Source organism: Acomys russatus, chromosome 2 (assembly GCF_903995435.1).
Source record: "Acomys russatus chromosome 2, mAcoRus1.1, whole genome shotgun sequence".
NCBI classification, from domain to species: Eukaryota; Metazoa; Chordata; class Mammalia; order Rodentia; family Muridae; genus Acomys; species Acomys russatus.
Genome location: NC_067138.1, coordinates 17,431,932 through 17,452,684, shown reverse-complemented (window position 1 = coordinate 17,452,684; position 20,753 = coordinate 17,431,932). Strand labels below are relative to the sequence as shown.

Here is a 20,753-nt window from a genome sequence, read left to right as displayed (position 1 = left end):
CTTCTCATTGAGCTCCAAGCCAGAATACACTCGTCTCTCTACCTGGCCAGCACTAGGCTATACATGCCCACCAAGCCTGCCTGCTACTTCTGTAATGGGGATCTGAACTCAGGTCCTCATGCACACCAAGCAAGCCTGTTACCAACTGAGAAGCCAAGGGCCAACAGACTCCCGAGAAGACCCAAAGAGCAAACATTTTCAGCTCTGCAAGCCAAATGATGTGAACGTTACCTCTTCCAACACTGCTGTAGAGCTGAAGAGGACAAAGGATGCCTGGACCAGTGGCCGTGGCTATGAACATGACATCTGATGAACAGGAACTGCCATTTAAATTCCTGTGGTCATTAATAATTTTTATCACATTTCCTTGTTCTTATAAGTCATTCCTGCCTTTTCCTTCAAGGCAGTCTAATCCAGTATTTTGTCCACTTTTGTTGGCTTCTGGTCACAGAGTTGTAGACATTTCTTTATATATTCTAGATACAAGTTATTGTTCAAATACACATATTGCAAATGATCCTCTTTTCTCCTAAAGACTATAATATGTACTCTTTATGTTCTTAAAAAAAATATCTTATCTCTAGAGCAGCAAGAAATTCTACCTGGAAATTTTATAGCTCTACCTTTCTTTTCTATAAAACAGCTAAAAATTTTTTCCTATACAGTGAGGTTAAAAATTAAGGGTCTTTGTTATTTCTCTATCTAAGTATCTCCCTGAACATCTAATCACTAGAAAGAAGAGATGTCTTGGTTACTGTTCCATTGCTATAAAGAGACACCATGACCAAGGCAACTCTTATACAGGAAAAAATTTAATTGGGGGCTTGCTTATAGTTTCAAAGTGGCTAATCCATTATCATTAGGTGGGGAGTATGGTGGCAGACAGCCAGGCATGGCATTAGAGAGGTGGCTGAGAGCTAAATCCTGACCCACTGGGCAGGGGGTTCGGGGGAGAGACAGAGAGAGAGAGAGGGAGGGGGAGAGGGAGGGGGAGGGGGGGAGAGAGAGAGAGAGAGACTGACTTAGACAGCCTGTCATAGGCTTCTGAAACTTCAAAGCCTACCTACAGTGAAACACTTCCTCCAAAGAGGCTAAACCTACTCCAGTAAGGCCACAGCTCCCAATCCTTCTAGCCCTTCTCCAGCAGTTTCACTCCCTGGAGACTAATCTTCAAATATATAAGCCTATGGGGACTATTCTTATTCAAACTGCCAAGGAGCCTTTCTCACTGGCACCTTCTCTGGAGTTGGTTTTGAAAGAAGTAAATGAACATGTATGAGGGATCTATTTCTTACCTCCATATTTCAGAGATTAATATGCTTTTTCAAAGGGCCAGACTCTAAGTATCTGAAGCTTTGCAGAGTATAAAGCCACAAGGGACTTTTGCTGCACTCCAACAAAAGAAACACACACTAAGAAGTCAACATTATAGCTTCATGTACTGTATCTTTCTTTTAATTTTATTTTTCCAGCTATTTAAAAATGAAAAAACAAAAACAAAACTGCCAGGTGTGCTGGCACATGCCTTTAATCCCAGCACTCAGGAGGCAGAGGCAGGGAATCAATGTGAGTTCAAGGCCAGCCTGGTCTACAAAGTGAGTCTAGGACAGCCAGGGCTACACAGAGAAACCCTGTCTCAAAAAACCAAAACAAACAAACAACAAACACAAAAACAAAAAATGGGGGAAAAACTATTCCTAATTTGCAGGCCACAAAATACCAATCAACCCACATCTGGGACCATGAGACATGATATGTCAACTTCTGTTCTTTCCTAACTATTGATCTGTATCTCTGTTGATATTCCATGTCCATTGATTTAATCAGGTAGGGGTTTTCTTCTTTACCTAAACAAGGTCTCTTAATGCCTGGGTTGGCCTCAAACTCACTATGTAGCTGAGCATGACCTTAAACTTCTAACCCTCCTGCATTCCCTCCACTTCCCAAGTGCATGTACCAGATTTATGTTGTGCTGCAACTGGATACGAGGCAAGCACTCCATCAACTAAACTATATCCCTACACCTCAGAATAGGTTTTGGCAAGTAGGAAAGTCAGAGTATGAGCCCTCAAACTCCACTATTCTCAAAATTGCCTTGTTTACTAAGCAGCCTTCTGCACATCTATAAAATGCAATGCTAATAAATGAACAGCTTGGACTTGTACGGAAACCATACTTCATGTTACCTTCTGGAGACGTGATCATCTTAACCATGAAGAACCTTTTTTAGCAGCAGCAATTATGTTTTAGCTTTCAACACGCAGGCTGTGCACATATTTTGTTAACTTGACTTCTTTTGTTTGTTTTCTTTGGCTTTTCTGTTTTGGTTTGGTTTTGGTTTTGGTTTTCAAGACAGGGTTTCTCTGTGTAGTCTTGGCTGTCCTGGACTCACTTTGTAGACCAGGATGGCCTCGAACTCTCAGCAATCTGCATGCCTCCCGAGTGCTGGGATGAAAGGCGTGCATCACCATGCGTAGGTAAATACAACCTTTTATGTGGTTGTGGCTGCCCTGTTGTTCATGACTACTATGTGGAACTACCTCTGAGCTTTTTGTATCCTGATTGTGTATCCTCTGACCTTACTAAATTCCCTTGGTTTAGTAAGATAGCTCTTGGTTTTCATGTCTTAGAACTTTCTACACACAGAATCGGTATTTACAGATATAAATAGCTTTACTGCTTTCTTCTGATATTTCTCCCCATTTATATCTTACTGTATGTACGAGAGTTCAACAGAAATTGAAGTGATAACAGCATCCATCAGCATCCTGGTCCTGATCACACAAGGAATGAATCCAGCCCAGCAATTTTCAATCTGGGGGTCAATGGACCCTTTCACAGGCATCACCTGAGACTATCAAAAAACACAGAGAGCATAACAGTAGCAAAATTATAGTTTTGAAGTAGCAATTTTACCACAAGATGAAGAACTGTACTAAAGGGTCATAGCATCAGGAAGGTTGAGAACCACTGCTCTAGTCTATTAGCATAAGCACAGTGTCAGCTAGAGATGGTTCAGAGAAGCCCCTGTCTTGCATTCCCAATTTGCTAAATTTATACCATGAACAAGAGCTGGCTTATCAAATGCTTTTTCCTCATCTAATGAGATGCTCATACAGCCTTTGTCCATTTAATTAATACAGTTGATTATTTTTATTACTATACTAAACTAATCTTGTTTTCCTAGAATAAGCTTCATTTAATTATGGTATATTACATTAGCTAAAGTTACCTTACTAATATTTCTTAAAGACTTTTTTAAATCTATATGGCCAAACAGGTTATTAAAATCATTCTTCTTCATTCTTGCTTTGGCAATGTATTCAGAGTCTCTTCTCTGGCTTACTAGTATTTTTAGAAGGTAATATATTTTAGTGTGTCTCAGTTATTTACATTTATTTCTCCTCAGTAAGAAGAACATAACACTGCAGACCCACGTAAAGACATAAGAAACGCCGTTTTAAATGTACTGTGCAATTTTTTATCTCACTTCTGTATCTATTCTATAGGTGCTGTCCTAATGAAGAGACATGACTCTTGAGGCTCTGTCATGAATGGCATGTGTAAGGCATGCTACATAAAGGGGTGTGCCCCCAGACCAAGGCTACATAAAGGGGTGTGCCCCCAGACCAAGGCTATAGCACAGCAAATCAAGTCATCCCTAACTGTTAGAAACGTTTCTGCTTTTCACCACTTCATGTTTATTCCATTTATCCAAAGAGTTTAAAGCTGTTTACTTGAATTTTTCCTATACGATTAAATCACATGAAACCAGCATATCAATAAGTCAAAAATGGTTGAATGCTAGTCATTTCATATCGTTCGACCTTTCATTTCTAAGGTAGCCACTGACCTTGAAATTGTGACTAAAGAGAACACTAGACTCCATGTTTTAGTAACACACAAGTACCACCTAGTGGTCGAAGCCACAGCTATGGGTTTCTCGATATCTACTCCGATCTACTATACGGACTATTATGTCATTTATGAAGCAAGAGAAGAGTGAGCTTTTTTTTTAAATAAAGTCAGGTAAAGAAAAAATAGAAGCACAAGAAAGGAGAAATAAAAACAAGGAAAAATCAAGCCCTGTATCCAACTTGCCTGGAGGCCTGCCCAATAAATGTCGCAGGTACACGGGGCAACATTCCATTCCATTCCATACAGCACAGTCTGAGCTGCAACCCTTTCAAAATCTGTCAGAAGAACAAGGGGCTGAATGGCATCTGCCAAGTATTAATACTTTTCATGTGGAAACAGACAATACTGATCAACTACTGATGGATATTTAAGTCATCCTAGTCTTTCCACATAACTTACTTATAAAAAGATGGATCAGCAAATAAAGGTGTCTACTGCCAACCAGGCCTGATTCCCAAAACCCACCTGACAAAAAAGGAAAGCACTGCCTCCTGTTCTTGTCCTCTGACCTCCACACATGCATGATGGCATGACTGTACACACACACACACACACACACACACACACAGAGTAATTTTTTAAAAAGCGAACTTTTACCGTGGACACACAGAACTGTGTGTGTTTGACACTACAATATGACACTTTTTGTTTGTTTTTTGTTTTTTGTTTTGGTTTTTCGAGACAGGATTTCTCTGTGTAGCCTTGGCTGTCCTGGGCTCGCTTTGTAGACCAGGCTGGCCTTGAACTCACAGGGATCCACCTGCCCCTGCCTCCTGAGTGCTGGGATTAAAGGTGTACATGGTTACATTTTTATCTACGAACATGTTAGGCCAAATTCGTAATTATTCCAGGACACACACTCTTGTGGATGTAGGCTAGGCACATTTACTCAGAGTTTGTCAACTCGATGTTAAATGCTTTCTATTTATAGCATACCAACTAGGGCCTCAGACGAGGGAAACACACACACACATACACACACGCACGTGCGTGCACGTGCGCAGCCACTACCAAGCATCTTGGGTGTTAACAGGAGACAAGTACTTGAGAATCCAGCCTGTATCACAGAGTTGGACAGGAGTACATCTCTCCACTTATAAGACAGGATAGCAGAAAGTAACATTCTGAGTTCAAGTAGAGAAAACTCAAAGAACAAAGAAAACAGTATTATGGGTAACAGCTAATTATTATTTAATATTATCTTAAGTAGTAAATGGCTTTACAAAAGTGCCCCTGAAGGATCTGTTTCTGGGACTTCACTCAGTCCTGGTCTAAGCAGCTACCAGTCGGCCTGGAATCTGCAGCTGCCCCCTCTCACCTCGTGCTGTACATTTCCTGGCGCAGCTTCCAGCTTAAGCTGTCCTTGGCAAATTAAGACCATTTGTAAAACTCATAGTGCTCATAGTTTATCGGGCAATGCGGCCTTCTGAGGAGGCTTCCAGCGGGAACCGGCTTGGCAGCTTGTCTTCTATCCCTTTTGTTATCAGCAGAAAACCATAAAGACTGCAGAAATCTGAAGGAAAGGGACTCCTGCTATGAGGAGCCCTTCGGAGAGCATGTAGGTATGTTCCTGCACCCTCATGGCACACACAAATCAGATCTCAGGGTTAGGAATGAAGGGAAAATGTTAACACTCTTAGCATCTAGAAAAGAAAGAAAACCAAACCGTATCACATGGTCCTTGCCCCTCCTGCACGTCCTCTCCCCCTGGTGCCTCTGCTGCAGACACAGTCTGCTGGTCAAGGCAGCTGCTTCCCCGCTTCCATTCACGTGTTCTCTGCTTGTTTGTCCCTGTTTCCCATCCCATTTCTTTAGATCTTTCTCAAGTAGCAGCACCTCCGCAGTGACTGCCAGGACCCCTCTTACTGCCTGCCAAGCACCCAGATTATTATCTGATAATTTAGCTTTAGTGCCAGATTGCTTTATTTGAAAATAATAAATTCACTAGTCAAAATTTTAGTAAACAACCAGAGACATTAAAATACAAGAAAAAAAAAAGCTTTGACAAGAATATCATGAACCTACTCATTACATTACAACAAAAAGAAAATGGGGGGGGGGCTGCAGGGGAAAGGGGGGATGGTAGTACACACCTTTAATCCCAGCACTTGAGAGGCAGGGGCGGGGGGATCTCTGTGACTTCAAGGCCAGCCTAGTCTACAAAGAGAGTTCTAGGACAGCCAGTTACAGAGAAACCCTGTCTTGGAAAAACAAACAAAAAGAAAATGTCTTAGTCTGGCCACTATGGAAATAAGCATAGAAGTTCCTCAAAAAACAAAAACAGAATTGTCAACACCATTCCCGCATACACACCCAAGGAAATGTAAATCAACAAACCAGAGGTGCCTGCACATCCGTGGTTAGTGCTCCATTATTCCCAACAACCGATATAGGACCAGCCTGATGAGAATAAGCGTGTATACACAATGGAGCTTACATCTTTCACAGGAAAATGGATGGAACCGAAGATCACCATGTCACACAAAATAAGCTAGACTCAGAAAGACACAGACCATGTTTATTCTCATATGCAGAATCGGTATTTTTTTTTAAAGACATAAACATAGACAGGATACTCTTTGAGAAAAGAAATGGGGTCAGAAGGAGGAGAAAGAGGGATAGAAAGGGTAGTGATTAAACTAAATTATATACACCTATAAAATATACAATGAAATCTACTATTTTTACAATTAGCATACACTAACTTAAAAAGGAAAAAATATGAGCTTGGATATGGTGGCACATGCCTGTAACTTAACACTTGGGAAGCCAGCCTGGACTACATACAGAGTACAAGGTCAGACTACAGAATACTGAAGAACTGTCTAATTCCCCCCACACAATCAGATAAATAAGAAAGTGAAAAAATTAAAAATGAAATATATTACCCGTATAAAATGGACTAGGCACTCCTTACTCATGTCTATCGTACTGAAGCAGACACTAGCTTTAAGTATGTCAGGGGAACACGGACGAAAGAAAGATCAGCAGACACTTGTCATGAGAAAGGAGTGAGGAAGAAGCAATTCTACTGTGCACACTAAGCTGAGAGCCAGGAAGTCTCCTTGGGATGCTGCAGTGAGAAATAGAGATGCTGAGAAAAAGATAGGACTGGAGTGGCAGAAAATGACAAGAAAGCCAGACAAGCTGAGGATTTAAGCCAAGGGCTTAAGCCAATGGGGACTGAGTTAGCAATCACCCCACACAGGCCAGCACCAGGACAACAGGGACCTTCCATGCAGACGTGTGCTCTTCCTAGCATAAACTGTCACACACAAGAAGTGAGCGGAGGATGCCTAAGAGACTGGACAAGTGCTAAAGACCACAAACAGTCATTCCTAAAGGAAGCACTCAGAATTTGAACAGTACTGTTTTACATGGAGACTGTTCATTTCCTGCTACCAAACAAGGCACTACAAAGTATTGAGTTACATGTAGACTAAATAATCATATTCTCTACACATCTGAATTAAAGTATCAATAAATACATAAAACCCTACCAAAAGCTTTAACAAATACCTGATCACATATCAAAAGGAATTTCTTATACGCAATAATGAAATTATAGGCCAGGTGGTGGGACATGCCTTCAACCCCGCACTCAAGAGGCAGAGATAGGTGGGTCTCTGTGAATTCAAGGCCAACCTGATCTACAGCCTCAATCACATGGAGAAACTCTGTCTTGAAAGAAAGAAATCGTTTTTTAAATGTCAATATTAAAAGGTAATAAAACTATAGAAAGACACAAAATTGAAGGCCAAACTATATGCAGAAAGATTACAAACTAAATAGAATGAGTGTTAATAATGTTAACACAAACATGTAGAACTAGTCAGGAAATGCAGTAAAAGTAAACAAATAAAAACAGACAAATACAGAGACAGCTAGTGAACATCTAAGAACAGTCCTGTTTGGTAGCAGTCAGCATCACAGAAAGCTTTCAATTAAACATTTAACTATCAAGCAAAGCAATGTATTTCAAATTCAGAGCTATAAAAACAGAAAACATGTCCTCATATGCTATAACAAAAATTAGAATTTACTTTTTTTAATTTTTTTTTTTTTTGGTTTTTTGAGACAGGGTTTTCTGTGCTCTCTTGGCTGTCCTGAACTCTTTCGTAGACCAGGCTGGCCTCGAACTCAGAGAGATCCACCTGCCTCTGTCTCCCAAGTGCTGGGATTAAAGGCATGCGCCACCACGCCCGGCACAAACTTTTTTCCTAGTATGCACCCTCTTTACTTGGCTTTCACCCATTTTAGGCACTTCAGACACATGGAAAGGTGCACAAACACTAAAAGTGCTCACTGCAACAATCTAAGAATAAATACTTATGAATTTACAACATACTTTTAAAAAACGAAAATTGCCAAATCCAATTAAAATGCCTTTCAAGATTGTTTTCTTCACAGGAAACAAAATTAGTAAATATATTTATGACTTGGCTTTTAATGAAAAAATTAGAACAATCTTTTATTTAACTGAGTACTCTACATTCAGGAAATAAACAGTAATATAAACAATATTTATAAATAAGTGTAACAGATTTTTATAATGCTATTTACTACAGTGTTTAATCCGCAATCCGAAGGTAGAAAACAGCCTGGATGACCAAAATGAGGCCATGCAACTATAAACCATACCTCGGCCACATGCAGCGTTTTGTAGCCAGCAAACAATGTTTCTCCAAGACTAATATAATAAATGGTCACTATATTGGGTGGGAAGAAGCACTATGCAGCACACATACTGTTCTGCCTAAATATAAGCAGTATTAATGAATCTCAAAGTAAAACAAGAAAACTGTCTTCACAGTGACAGAAGCCAGAGAGAATAAGTGCTGAGTCCATTTGCATGACAGAGCTAATCTGTGATTAAAAAAAAAAAAAGGAAGATCACTTCTGGGAAGAAGGTGTGTCAGGAGCTAACAAATCTAAGGAAACTCCCTGGTGATGGCAGATTTCTGTGTTCTGACCAAGTGGTGATTGATAAAGGCACACACATGTTAAAAGCCAGTGACAAGAGGGCAGAAGCACAGATACATAAGGTCATCGAGATAGACACTAAAGACCCGTGCATTTTATTGTGCATATGTACACATAAGTATTACAGAACAGCTCCATTTCAGTTAAATACATTTAAATACAAAGAATAATTTAATGTAAAAGATTTAGAATAGTTAGTTCTAGAATGGCAAGATACTTCTATTTATTTACCTTCTGGCATTTTCCATACTATAATTTAGAGTTTTGTATGACATTTACAATATGGATTGTGGTGATTTGAATAAAAATGGCCCCTATAGGCTCACAGACACTATGCGGGGTGGTCTTGTTGAAGCAGGTGTGAGGTTGTTGGAGGAAGTGTGTCACTGTCTCTTCCTGCTGCCTGTCCATCAACATGCAGATCTCTCCTCACTGGCTTTTAATTTCTCCAGCACCATGTCAGCCTGTGTGCTGCCATGCTTCCCACCATGACGAGAATGGACGGAACCTCTGAACTGTAAGGCAGCCCAATTAAATGTTTTCCTTTATAATGGTCACCGTGGTAACGATGTCTCTTCACTGCACTAGAAACCCAGACTAAGCAAGGGGTCTCATTTTATTTTGAAATTTCTACCATACTTGCACAGTTACACTTAAACTATCACAACTGTGCCACGTGCAACAACGACTTAGTAAATCCTTTTCTCCAGTAAAGCTGCTATAAATCACAAACACTCAAAGTCATTAATGTAGTCAAACAACCCAGGGCAGACACTGCGCCTAGTGAGGCGTGGCTATGAGAGTGTCCCATGGCAGGTCAACACGGTGGCCTGTGCAGATCCTGAATGGGCCCTGCCTGCAGCAATCGTGCGGCTCGCAGAGATGGGCAAGGAAGGGTACCGAAGGTATGGGGTTTTGTTTTTGTTCTGTTCTTAACTTCCAATACACTTGGTTAGTCTGATTTATCTAAATTCCCCCAAATGTCCAAAGTCAATCGTGATAATGAAAATAGCCTCAGAATGTCATAAAAATCTATAAATAAGCATAAAATAGTAAATAAGAACAAAAGCAAAAAAGAAATACAAACCTCTGATTGTACATGCCCCGGAAGTTGTAATTAGCTCTATAATTTGGGAATGGCTTTGGATCTAATGGCCTGTAGATGGCAGGCTCTCCCCTTTTCATAGCAAGCCCATTCAGTTCCACAGTTGGAGTTATACTACCTGTTTAAAAAAAATATTAAAGGCACACAAGTGAAATATTTCCACAACAAACCATACAAATTACTTCATTTAGAAACCACTGAAGAAGAGGGGAGTGGAAGCCCCTCTACATAATTCTCTAATTGTCAACAAAGTTTAAAAATAGTTTATAGTAAAATTTCTTTTAAGTTTTAGCATTTTCTGTACATTAAAATGAATTTTCAACTGCACAGTCACATTATTTAAAACAAAATAAATACAAAACTTTAGGTAACTAGTTTGGATATCACTTTTATAAATACTTACCCCAGAAACTATATTTGTATTTAATCACTAAAAATATCACCTGCTAAGATTTTTATTTATTATTTGTTAATCAAGCAACTGAACATTAGTAATAAATATAGGGCTGTCAGTAATGCTTGGACTTATCTGATGAAAAACACATTCTTTTCTCTATACTCAATGAAGCAAAAGTAAATATAATAATCTATGAGTGATACTTTCAAAACCTAAAATGTCATCTATTTCCTGGAAATAATAAAAATAAAAAACAAAAACAAAAACCAACAACAGAGAATGGAGCAGCTTGCTTTCACTTTCTTGCTTGTTTCTTTGCTTTTTAACTTAACAAAGCCGGTGTGTATTCCACCTGATTTTCCTCTAAGAAAATGAAATATAAGTACTTTTTTTTTTAAGATAAAGCCAAAATGTTAAAAATAAATAAAACTTTTACATACACAAAATTTTCCACCAAAATGGGGTGGGGGTGGGAAGAAACCACTAAAACACAAAGAAAACTGAATCTAACTGTGAACAGAGTTGGTGATTTGACCAGAAAAAATATTTAATTACATTTTGAATTAGTCACTATAAAATACCTAAGGGATTTATTCTAAAAAAGAAACAGAACAAAACAATCTCAAACTGTTTTCCATATTAACATTGCCAGCAATATGAATTTGAATAGTTATATATTTTTAATTCAAATAAAATTAAATCAAAATACAGACAGAAACAAGTATTTTTAAATAACACAATTGCATTAAAAGTAAACCTTAACTGTGCAAACAGTAATTATTTGAAACTACTTTAAAGACAGAAAAGTATTCATATGGCCTAAAGGAAAGGAAATTGTGAACTATTTCTAACAACCATGCTATTATTAGTAATATCAGTACTGTTACTGCATTGTTATGCATCCAATGATAGGTACAAAACAAATTAAAGTACATGTTATTTTGTTTATATTAGAATCACATAAGAAAATATAAAATCAAATACATTAAGTAATCTAATTTTTAAAATGAATTGAAAATGTAAGGACCCTGGTACATTTCTCTTTAAAAGAAAAAAAGAACAAAGGAGGTGAGGCTGTGGTGGACTGCTGGCCCAGCACACTCAAAGTGTTGGGTTTGATCACAGCACCATTTAAAACAGGCGTGATAATGCATTCCTATAGCCCCAGGGCTCAAGAGGTGCATACAAGAAGACGCGAAGTTCATGATCATCCACAGCTACGTACTGAGGTAAGACCCAGTCTGGGCTCTATCTCAACAGTAAACATACAAAACTTAGAAGGAATGTGGTATCTGCTAGCTCTGTCCACTGAAGAGGGGCCAACCAGTGTACTAGCAACGAAGTCGCCAGCACCAAGAGTGTGCGGCGTCTAACAACTATCACTCCCCACTTAAAACTATGCACGCCCTCACAAGACTATCCTGGAAGAGATCATTGATTCCAGATCTGCACACGATGTTGATAAAGGGAAAGGATCAAATGCCTGCCTTGTCTCTCCTGAATAAACTGTCTTCACAAGATGATGATGAGATGGGGAGTTCTTCATATTAGCTGGAATGTCAGTAAAAGCAATAATGCCTTGTTAGAAAAAATCACCAGTTTGTAACTGGTAATAAAGTGCCGGATACTCTAGAGAACAGCACGCTCTACAGACACCTGCCCTAACGCTACTGGGGAACTTGCTAACAGATTAAGTGGGCAATACCACAGATCAATGAAGAGACCATCAAAAATTGTCTTCTGATCTGCTGCAGCAAGGATACTGCCAAGATAGTAACCTACTAGGCAGCACTGGCAAAGACATGGAGCCTGAAGCGGTCCAGCCTTTGGATTACAAGACCCAGAGTAGGCTCCGCAGCACCCAGGCAGGCAGGCCGCAAAGCAAGCATGTGGAGCACCATACGGGACTAGTGGCCCTGTCCAACGAGCAACCTGCATAAAGACCAACGCTGGGAAAGGGCTCTGTGTCTCTAGACCAAAAGCAACAAGGACATCTCTTTCATTCTGCACTAACTATAGCAAACTTAGCTATGAAGAATATGCATAAGGAGAATCTGCACCTTGTGTAATTTTAATCTTAAGGAATTATTCCTTTCTTTGCTTGATAATGATAAGAGGCCTCATCTGAAAAAGCACTTTGTGACAAAGTAAAAACTAATTTCTTTTAAAATATTTCAGGGCCAGATGTTCATACTTTAATCCCAGTACTCAGGAGGCTGAGGCAGGAGGATGTGAATTCAAGGCCAGGTGAGGTCCCCGGGCTGGGTGCCTCGTCTTCCACACATATGTGAGAGCCTCAGGAAGAAGAAAATAAGGAGTAAGACCAGCGGGCATGAGCTCACCTAGTGATAGAAGGCGGACATTCAGTATCTTGTTCTACTTAGCTGCAAGGTTTTTTGGTTTTGTTTTTAAATTTTGTAGTAAAAAAAACACAATGTTATATTAGGTCAAGTTTTATTTTAAGTATTAAAATAGATTATTTAGTTAAACATATATGCGTATGCATATATATGAAACCTTTATATTGAATGCAATCTAACACATGTGTCATGTGTTTGAATTATGCCTTTTAGATTATATGCTTAGTATTTCTTTATTACAGAGTAGAAAACAAATTGGATTTAATAGCAATTAGTTATTGAATAGCAAATCAATTAGTTTAAATCCCAAAATTTCTATATATGCAATTCTATAAAAAAGTCAAGAACAAAGAGACCTCCTTTTCTCCCTCCCTCTTTTTTCTACATTTTCCTAAGGGATTAAGGAAAATATGCAAACCTAAGCTTAAGCTCAGTGACTTAGATGTAAAGACTCACATGATCACCACCTTACTCACGAACATCCCCATCACCCACAAAGTTCCTCATGCCTGGTTCCAGTCAATTACCCATCACTCTTAGTGACTCACTTTGACTCCTGTTATTACAGATTTGTTAGCATGTTCTTGCTAGATGAAGAAACTATTTTATCTTGCTTCTTTCATACATGCATGTTTGCATGTATCAGTGTTTTAATTTTTTATATCATAGAATGAAAATACTAGTATTTGTTCATTTGCTATTGAAGAAACATTTGAGTTGTTCACAGGGAATGGTACTAAACATTTCTGAATTAGTCACGTGGTAGATTTATTACTCAGTTTCTGTAGATACTGACTGACAGACAGGGTGCTAGGTCATCAAGTTAACTTGTCTACCTTTAATAAGAAACTGCCCAACAGTCTTCCAAGGACTTTATTTAACATATAAGTATAGCTTGTGTCTTTAAGTTTACATTTTAATTTTTCTAAGACTTTCACTTTAATGATTAAAATAATTATCAGAAACCAAGATTCATGAACTATTTGATTTAAATGTTGTTGTTTTGTTTTTTTGTTTTTTGAGGTATGGTCTTACTATGTATGTACCCCAGGCTAACCTCTGTCTTAACTCTGTAACCCTAGCTGGCCTAAACGTTAAGCTCCATGCCTAATCCTCCAGTGTGAACTACCATTCAACCTATATTTATGACATTTTGAACTCCTTTCTGGAGCAAGTACCCAGTCACAAGTAACATAAAACCTAACTGCGAGAGGAGAGCTCGAAAGATCCCATCCTATAAGCTAAGGCAATAAGTAAGGATCTACATAATCCCAGCACTCGGGAGGCAGAGGCAAGAGTTTGAGGCCAGCCTGGTCTACAAAATGAATCCAGGACAGCCAGGGTGACACAGAGAAACCCTGGAGAGAGCGAGAGAGAAAGAGAGGGGGGCCGGGAGAGAGAGAGAGAGAGAGAGAGAGAGAGAGAGAGAGAGAGAGAGAGAGAGAGAATATTTGAAAATCCCCAGTGGGGGCAGTTCACAGTGAGGTGACATACACACACACATCACAAACTGTAGTGTAGAGTAGGGAAAGTATCCTAGCCATGCTCCTTAAATGAAAGAGTTTCATACAGTTTCCTCGCTTGAACTTGAGGCTACTGTACTTGTTGTGTTAGCAGCTGGCTTTGTGGGGGGCGGTATAGGGAAGCACAAGGCAGACCCCAGCACGCACACTGTGTTTGTCTCCGCAGAGCTGGAGAAGCCTCTGAGAGACGGTCAGCACACTTGTTGGGGGGAGGGGGAATCACTGTATAAGGATAATCATTTTTCAAGGTTTCTCAGGTATTAGAATCTATATGCTGCTGTTACAAATACATCCACTCTTTGGAATTCTTGAATTATTTGTTACGTTATATTGTGTGTAAGTGAGAGAATGGTGGGTGACAGCCATGGCACATGCAGGGGTCAGAGGATAACCTACACAAGCTGGTTCTCTTTGTCCTTCAAGTAGATCCCAATAGTTTAACTGCAGTAGTCAGGGTTGGTGACAAATGCCTTTTACTCACTATGCCATCTCACAGGCCAAGATGTGTTTAAACATTTTAACTGATACAAAAATTTACTTGTTTATTGGTATCTTGTCATATTCTGATATGGTTCTTAGATCTATTAAAGAGACACTCTAATTATCAGTGCTAAATATAAAATAGTTTAATAACTAGGTATATAGTTATACATAGTAATTTTGAATTTCTATATGACAAGTGAAAGAGAAAAGGCCGCTATTACTTTTTTTAATTAACATTTTTATTGATTCTTTGTGACTTTCACATCATGCACTACCCAATTCCATTCATCTCCTCATCCGTTTGTATCCACCCTCCATTACAACCTTCCTCTAAAAAAAAAGAAAAGAAAAGAAATCTCACTGTGGGAGCTGTAGAGTGCCACAGTGTATCCCACAAGTACACTCTTTGGCCCACACATCTTTCTTGCGAATGTTCACTGCAATAAGCCATTGGTCTGGTCCCAAGCCTCTGGCTTCTGCAACATTATCAATACCGAATCCTCACTGCGACATCTCTTAGATATGCCCTGTGTCATGGGGACCCCCAGCTATGGACTGCAGGATCAGCCCCTTCATGCTTTCCAGCAGTTCATAGATGAGGTCGATGTTGGGGTGAGCCAAGCCAGAGCCCTGGATCTGGGCCTGGGTAGAAGCTGAGTTGGTCAGCCCACCAGCTCCTTCTGCCTGTGCCACCAGGACCCACTCTCCTGCTGTTCCCAGATGACGGGCAGGGACAGCTCTCCTGTTCTCGTGCCCTCACGCCAGCTCTCCCACACCCCTGTCATCAGGGTCAGCTCTACTCTGCTGCCCAGGGGAGATGCAAGGCCCACTCTTCCTGAATGCTGCAGCTGGTGAATGGTGGGGCCAGCTCTCACACACTCACTTTATCCATGACATGGCCCTCAGCAGCAGCTCGGGCCAAAACTTCACCATAGCCTCAGGTCTGTGGCAGCATGGGCCACTCAGATCAGTCTGTCCCCTAGCAGCAGCACAGCCCTCAGATATCCAAATAGTTCCAGGTGGCAGCCAAGACCACCGACATCCACATGACCTTTGGTGATAACTCAGGCCATAGACCTGAGATATGTTAGAGCCACGGACCCAGACATGGCCCCAGGTGGTTGTTCAGGCTCCTCATACCCGCCTGTTCCTCACTGCCATTATGCCTCCAATTTCCAACCGCTTGGCCTGGCTTTCTCTCCCACCTCTCCACCATCTCCTCGCTCGTTCCCTCCCCTCCGTCATATATGTGCTTCCTCATAGCTGGGTGTTTCTCTTCTGGCTGCCTGGGGCCCAAGGGGCCACGGAGCTGCAGGGCCATGAAGTGGTACTTCCAACCACTCGTTTTTAAGGAGTAACATGCTACTAACACTAAAATGGCTTTGTAGACATTGGTAAAGTCCTGAACATATTCACCACAATTACTTGCTGGAAGATGAACTGATTAATTGGCCAAGGCTCCTTGCAGAAATGACTGGCACATAGCCAAGACAAGGAAAGAACAAGATGGGCTAGGAACTCCTTTTTTATACTAGAAAGTGGAAGCACCCAAAGAATAATGAGAAAATACCAGAAGCTAAGAGTCAACTGAAAGGACCATACCGTCACTGAGGTAAGTTTAGGATCAAAATAAATAATATGTCAGGTGTGCAGCACATGCCTGTACTCCTCACTACTGCAGGAGCTGAGAAGATAAGAAGGAAAAGCACCTGAGCCCACATTTGTGGCAGCCCAGCAACATAGCAAGACCATTTCTTTAAAAACAAACACAGCAACTACGTGGACCACATAAGTATAGCTCGGTGGTGGAACACATGCTTAGCATGTATGGGGCCCTGGGTTCAATCCCAAGCACAAAAAGCAGATGAAGTAATGATTTTAAGTCAGTAAGTAGAACTGGAGTACAAGGGTCTACAATGACACAAATGAGCAAGGAAACGAGGGAAGAGAGTTCTTCCCTCAGAGGCAGTGCCAACTAATGAATTTAAAGGAATGCTAGAATTTAAAATAAACCACCCCTCCAGACTTAAGGGTCATAATAGACTCAGACAAGAATTAACAATGGATGCTAAATTCAGTAGGCAAAAGAAAATTTGATGAGGAACATGATATTTACATATATTCCTATATAGTCAAAATATCACTTCAAAATGTTTATGTACTTACTACTTATTAATACAACAGCTATTGACTAACTTTATAGTTGAAAAATATGGCAGGCATATCCTTCACCAAGTAGCCAAAGTCATCACTACCAAGGGAGATTAGCAGCTGTAAGTACTGAGTCCAGCCAGTTTCACTTCAGGGATATCTATGTTAAAAATGTAAAAATCATGAGGAAACACCAGACACATTCTACCAAGAAACTATACAAAATATGTGGTAGCCATACTTATCACAAAGGCCAAGGTCCTAAAAGATGGAATGACTGAATGTGCCACAGTAAAATGGACTGAGGGAACATGGCAAGTGCATTGAGCACATGATCTCGATCACAGTAGGTCTTTAAAAGACAGTCGGCAAAATATGAGCAGAGTCTGTGGAGTAAATGATACTCCCATTTTACTTTCTGACAAGAGACAGCCTATGCACTTAGAGTGCATACACATGGAGTCAGGTGGTATGGCTCTCATCTGAAAGAGGAGCAGCACTTGGGAGGCTGAGGAAGAAGGACTATCTGAAATGCCAGGCCAGTAACACCTATAGTGTAAGCCACTGTCCGAGAAGTTGGGTAAAGGAATGAAGGGAACACTGAAATGTTACAGGAAAAGGGAACATCACTTGCATGGTTTACTCCCAGATGCCGCAGCACTGCTAACCATGGGGTGTCTGGGTGAAAGGTACACTGAAATTATTTTAAAAGTTAAAAAATAAAATAAAAGGAAGAAACTAAGTTATTCTATAGCACAGTTGTAATTAACTGACAGGCCAACTGCGCTGTGACAGAGCAGTCACCTCTCTGGGCTAGTTAAGGCCCACCAGCTTAGGAAAGAGAACTTTCTAGCTCAACAGACTCATCTCCAGTTACCACACAGCTGCCTCTGTAGTGCACTGTCAAGGTGCTGCTGTTTTAATCAACTGCACATCATGTACTAAGAAAACACACCTCAAACCCTGCCCAACATCACACATGAATAAACTTCTCTCCCTGCCCCTGTGTGTGTGTGTGTGTGTGTATGTGTGTGTGTGTGTGTACTATTAACGTGTGTGTGTACTATTAATTTTTTGCCTGTATGACTCTCCTGCTATACAAATGCAACACACGAATGAGAGTAACACATCAGCTCGCAACACAAAGAAAGAAACAAATCAATGCCATACCTGGGTTATTATTGACATTACTTTTGGGTGGTTTCTGCACTGGTTTGGGAAGCGTAGATTCAGTCAAAGCTTTATTAGCAACAGCCTGTTGGGCCTTCTTTATACTGCTCCCTTCCGATTCCCATGTCTGCTCGCCAAGACTCAGCTGCACCGAGAACATCTTAGAAAAATCAGACAGAGAAAACATAAACTTTTCAGGTCCCAAAACTGATGGTCTGAAACACACACACACACACACACACACACACACACACACACAGATATACATGAGGGCCACCCTACTGCTTTTATGGTATTCTGTAGCTAGCTTCTATTTTTAAAAATAGAGCTGGAAGACATCGCCATTGAAAATACACTGGGTATGGTGGTGCACACCTTTATTCCCAGCACTCAAGTGGCAGAAGCAGGTGACCTCTGTAAATTTGTGGCCGGCCTGATCTACAAAGTACAGTCCAGAACAGCCAGAACTACATAGTTAGACCCTGTTTTAAAAGAAGAAAAAAGGCAGAATGTTACATACTTGTTCAAAGTGATTGTTTTTCTATCATTATGATCAACTTAAAGTTGGAGGCTAGAGAGGTGTTTCAGCAGGTAAGAGGCTAGCTACTCTTGCCTCTGGCAGAGAACTCAGGTTTGGTACCCAGAACCACGTGACAGCTTTCACTAACTCTAACTCCAACTCCAAAAGATCTGATATCCTCTTTTGACTTCCAAGGGCACCAGGCATGCATACAGTATACTTCCACTAATGCTGGCAAACACTGATACACATAAATTAAAAATATATTTCAGCCAGTGGTAGTAGCAGCACTGGCGCATGCCTTTAATCCAGCACTTGGGAGGCAGAGGCAGATGGATCTCTGAGTCTGGTATACAGAGGGACTTCTAGGACAGCCAAGAAACAGGAAAAGGGAACATCACTTGCATGGTTTACTCCCAGATGCCTCAGCACTGCTAACCATGGGGTATCTGGGTGAAAGGTACACTGAAATTATTTTAAAAGTAAAAAAATAAACTAAATCACTCTATAGCACAGTTGTAGTTAACTGGCAGGCCAACTGCACTGTGACAGAGCCTGTATCACCTCTCTGGCCCACCTCTTGTCCCAAGACACAGAGAAACCCTGTCTCGAAAAACTCAAATAAATAAATATATAAATCTCAATTTAAAACATTATCTCTATTACTCTCAACCTGATTTAAAAATATGATTCATCAATGATTTATTCCTTTACCCAAATTTTCGTATTTAACAAAACCATGACATAAAGATAAATTTAAAGGCTTTACATTATATATGCTAATATACTTTTATATATATATGCTAATATACTTATATATATATGCTTATATATACATATGCTTATATATCACATGTACGTACATATCTCAAAGGCTTAAAAACAGAGGTGCACAGGTGACTACCAGACCCTGAAATTCTGTCTCCAACATGAACTCTTCTAAACAACACCCATATGCACTCAATGACCCACTGGGCATCTCCATAAACTCAATAGGAGTCAACAAAACATTATCTTTTCCATTCTATCCCCTTCAGCGGTTCATACTGTTGAATGTCCCTTCCAGTATTCTCCCAATAGCTCCAGTTCAAACACTCAATGGCTTCTTTTTCTTTCCTTATATATCAAGAAATCTGCCAAGTCAGTGGCATCCATGGAAATAAAAGAACAGAGATTTTGGAAAGCACATTCAAGAAATATAGTATACTACATACTGGATATTCTTTTTTTTTCCCTCCTCTCATTCTTACACAGAAGCCCTAATACTGCACCTAACAGTACCAGGGAGGATTCTGAGAGATAGATAAAGCCACAGAGGGGTGGTCTCCATGACAGAACTAGTTTTATGAAAGAACCTGAACTGTGTGAGGACATGACAAGAAAGCAACATCTTCAAGCCAGAAATGGGCCTGTCAAGGAAAATAATTAGTGGTGCCCAAATAAAATTACTTCCCAGACTCTAGAACTATGAGAAACGGATTTCTCTGATTTGACCTATGTAAGTCAATGGTACTCTATTAAGACAGGCTGAGCACAAATAATTTGGAAAACTTAGTAAACAAAGTCAGAAAAGGGAACAAAAATAATTTGAAGAAATATGACTAGAAATATTACTTTGCTGAAAGAATTTTTTTCAAGACAGGGTTTCTCTGTGTAACCTTGGCTGTCCTGAACTCACTTTGTAGACCAGGCTGGGCTTGAATTTACAGAGATCTGCCTGCCTCTGCCTCCCCAAGTACTGGGATTACAGGTGTGCACCACTGTGCCTGGGTTTTTTGGGTTGGGGGGGGAGGAAGTTGAAAGATATAAAATATGTGTAGTATTTTAAATGAGAATACCCCAATAGGGCTCACACATTTGAATGCTTGGCCCCCGGCTGATAGAGATGTTTAGGAAGGATTGGGAGGTGTGGCCTTGTTGGAGCAGGTGTGTCACTGTAGGTGGGTTTTTAGGTCTCAAAAGCTCAGGCCATTCCCAGTTTGCTATCTCTGTGCCTCAAATGTAAACTCTCAGCTACTGCTCCACTCTGCTGATCTTAGACTTACAACCTCTGAAACCCTGAGCTCCAAATTAAATGCTTCCTTTTATAAGTTGCCTTCATTATGGCATTTTGTTGCAGCAACAGAAAAGTCACTATGAAGAA

At 40.2% G+C, this 20,753-nt stretch overlaps 1 protein-coding gene across 7 annotated transcripts in view; it reads right to left on the bottom strand.

Annotated features, from left to right (window-relative positions):
* The window catches only part of Stau2 (staufen double-stranded RNA binding protein 2), a 249,960-nt gene that overhangs the window by 184,826 nt on the left and 44,381 nt on the right, over window positions 1-20,753 (bottom strand). For all 7 annotated transcript variants that reach the window (XM_051158718.1, XM_051158709.1, XM_051158693.1 and 4 more), the window contains 2 exons: window positions 18,091-18,250; window positions 9,989-10,124 (listed from right to left, as the gene is read on the bottom strand). In XM_051158718.1, coding sequence (XP_051014675.1) covers window positions 9,989-10,124; window positions 18,091-18,250 — 296 coding nt within the window. The remainder of the gene's footprint in view (window positions 1-9,988; window positions 10,125-18,090; window positions 18,251-20,753) is intronic.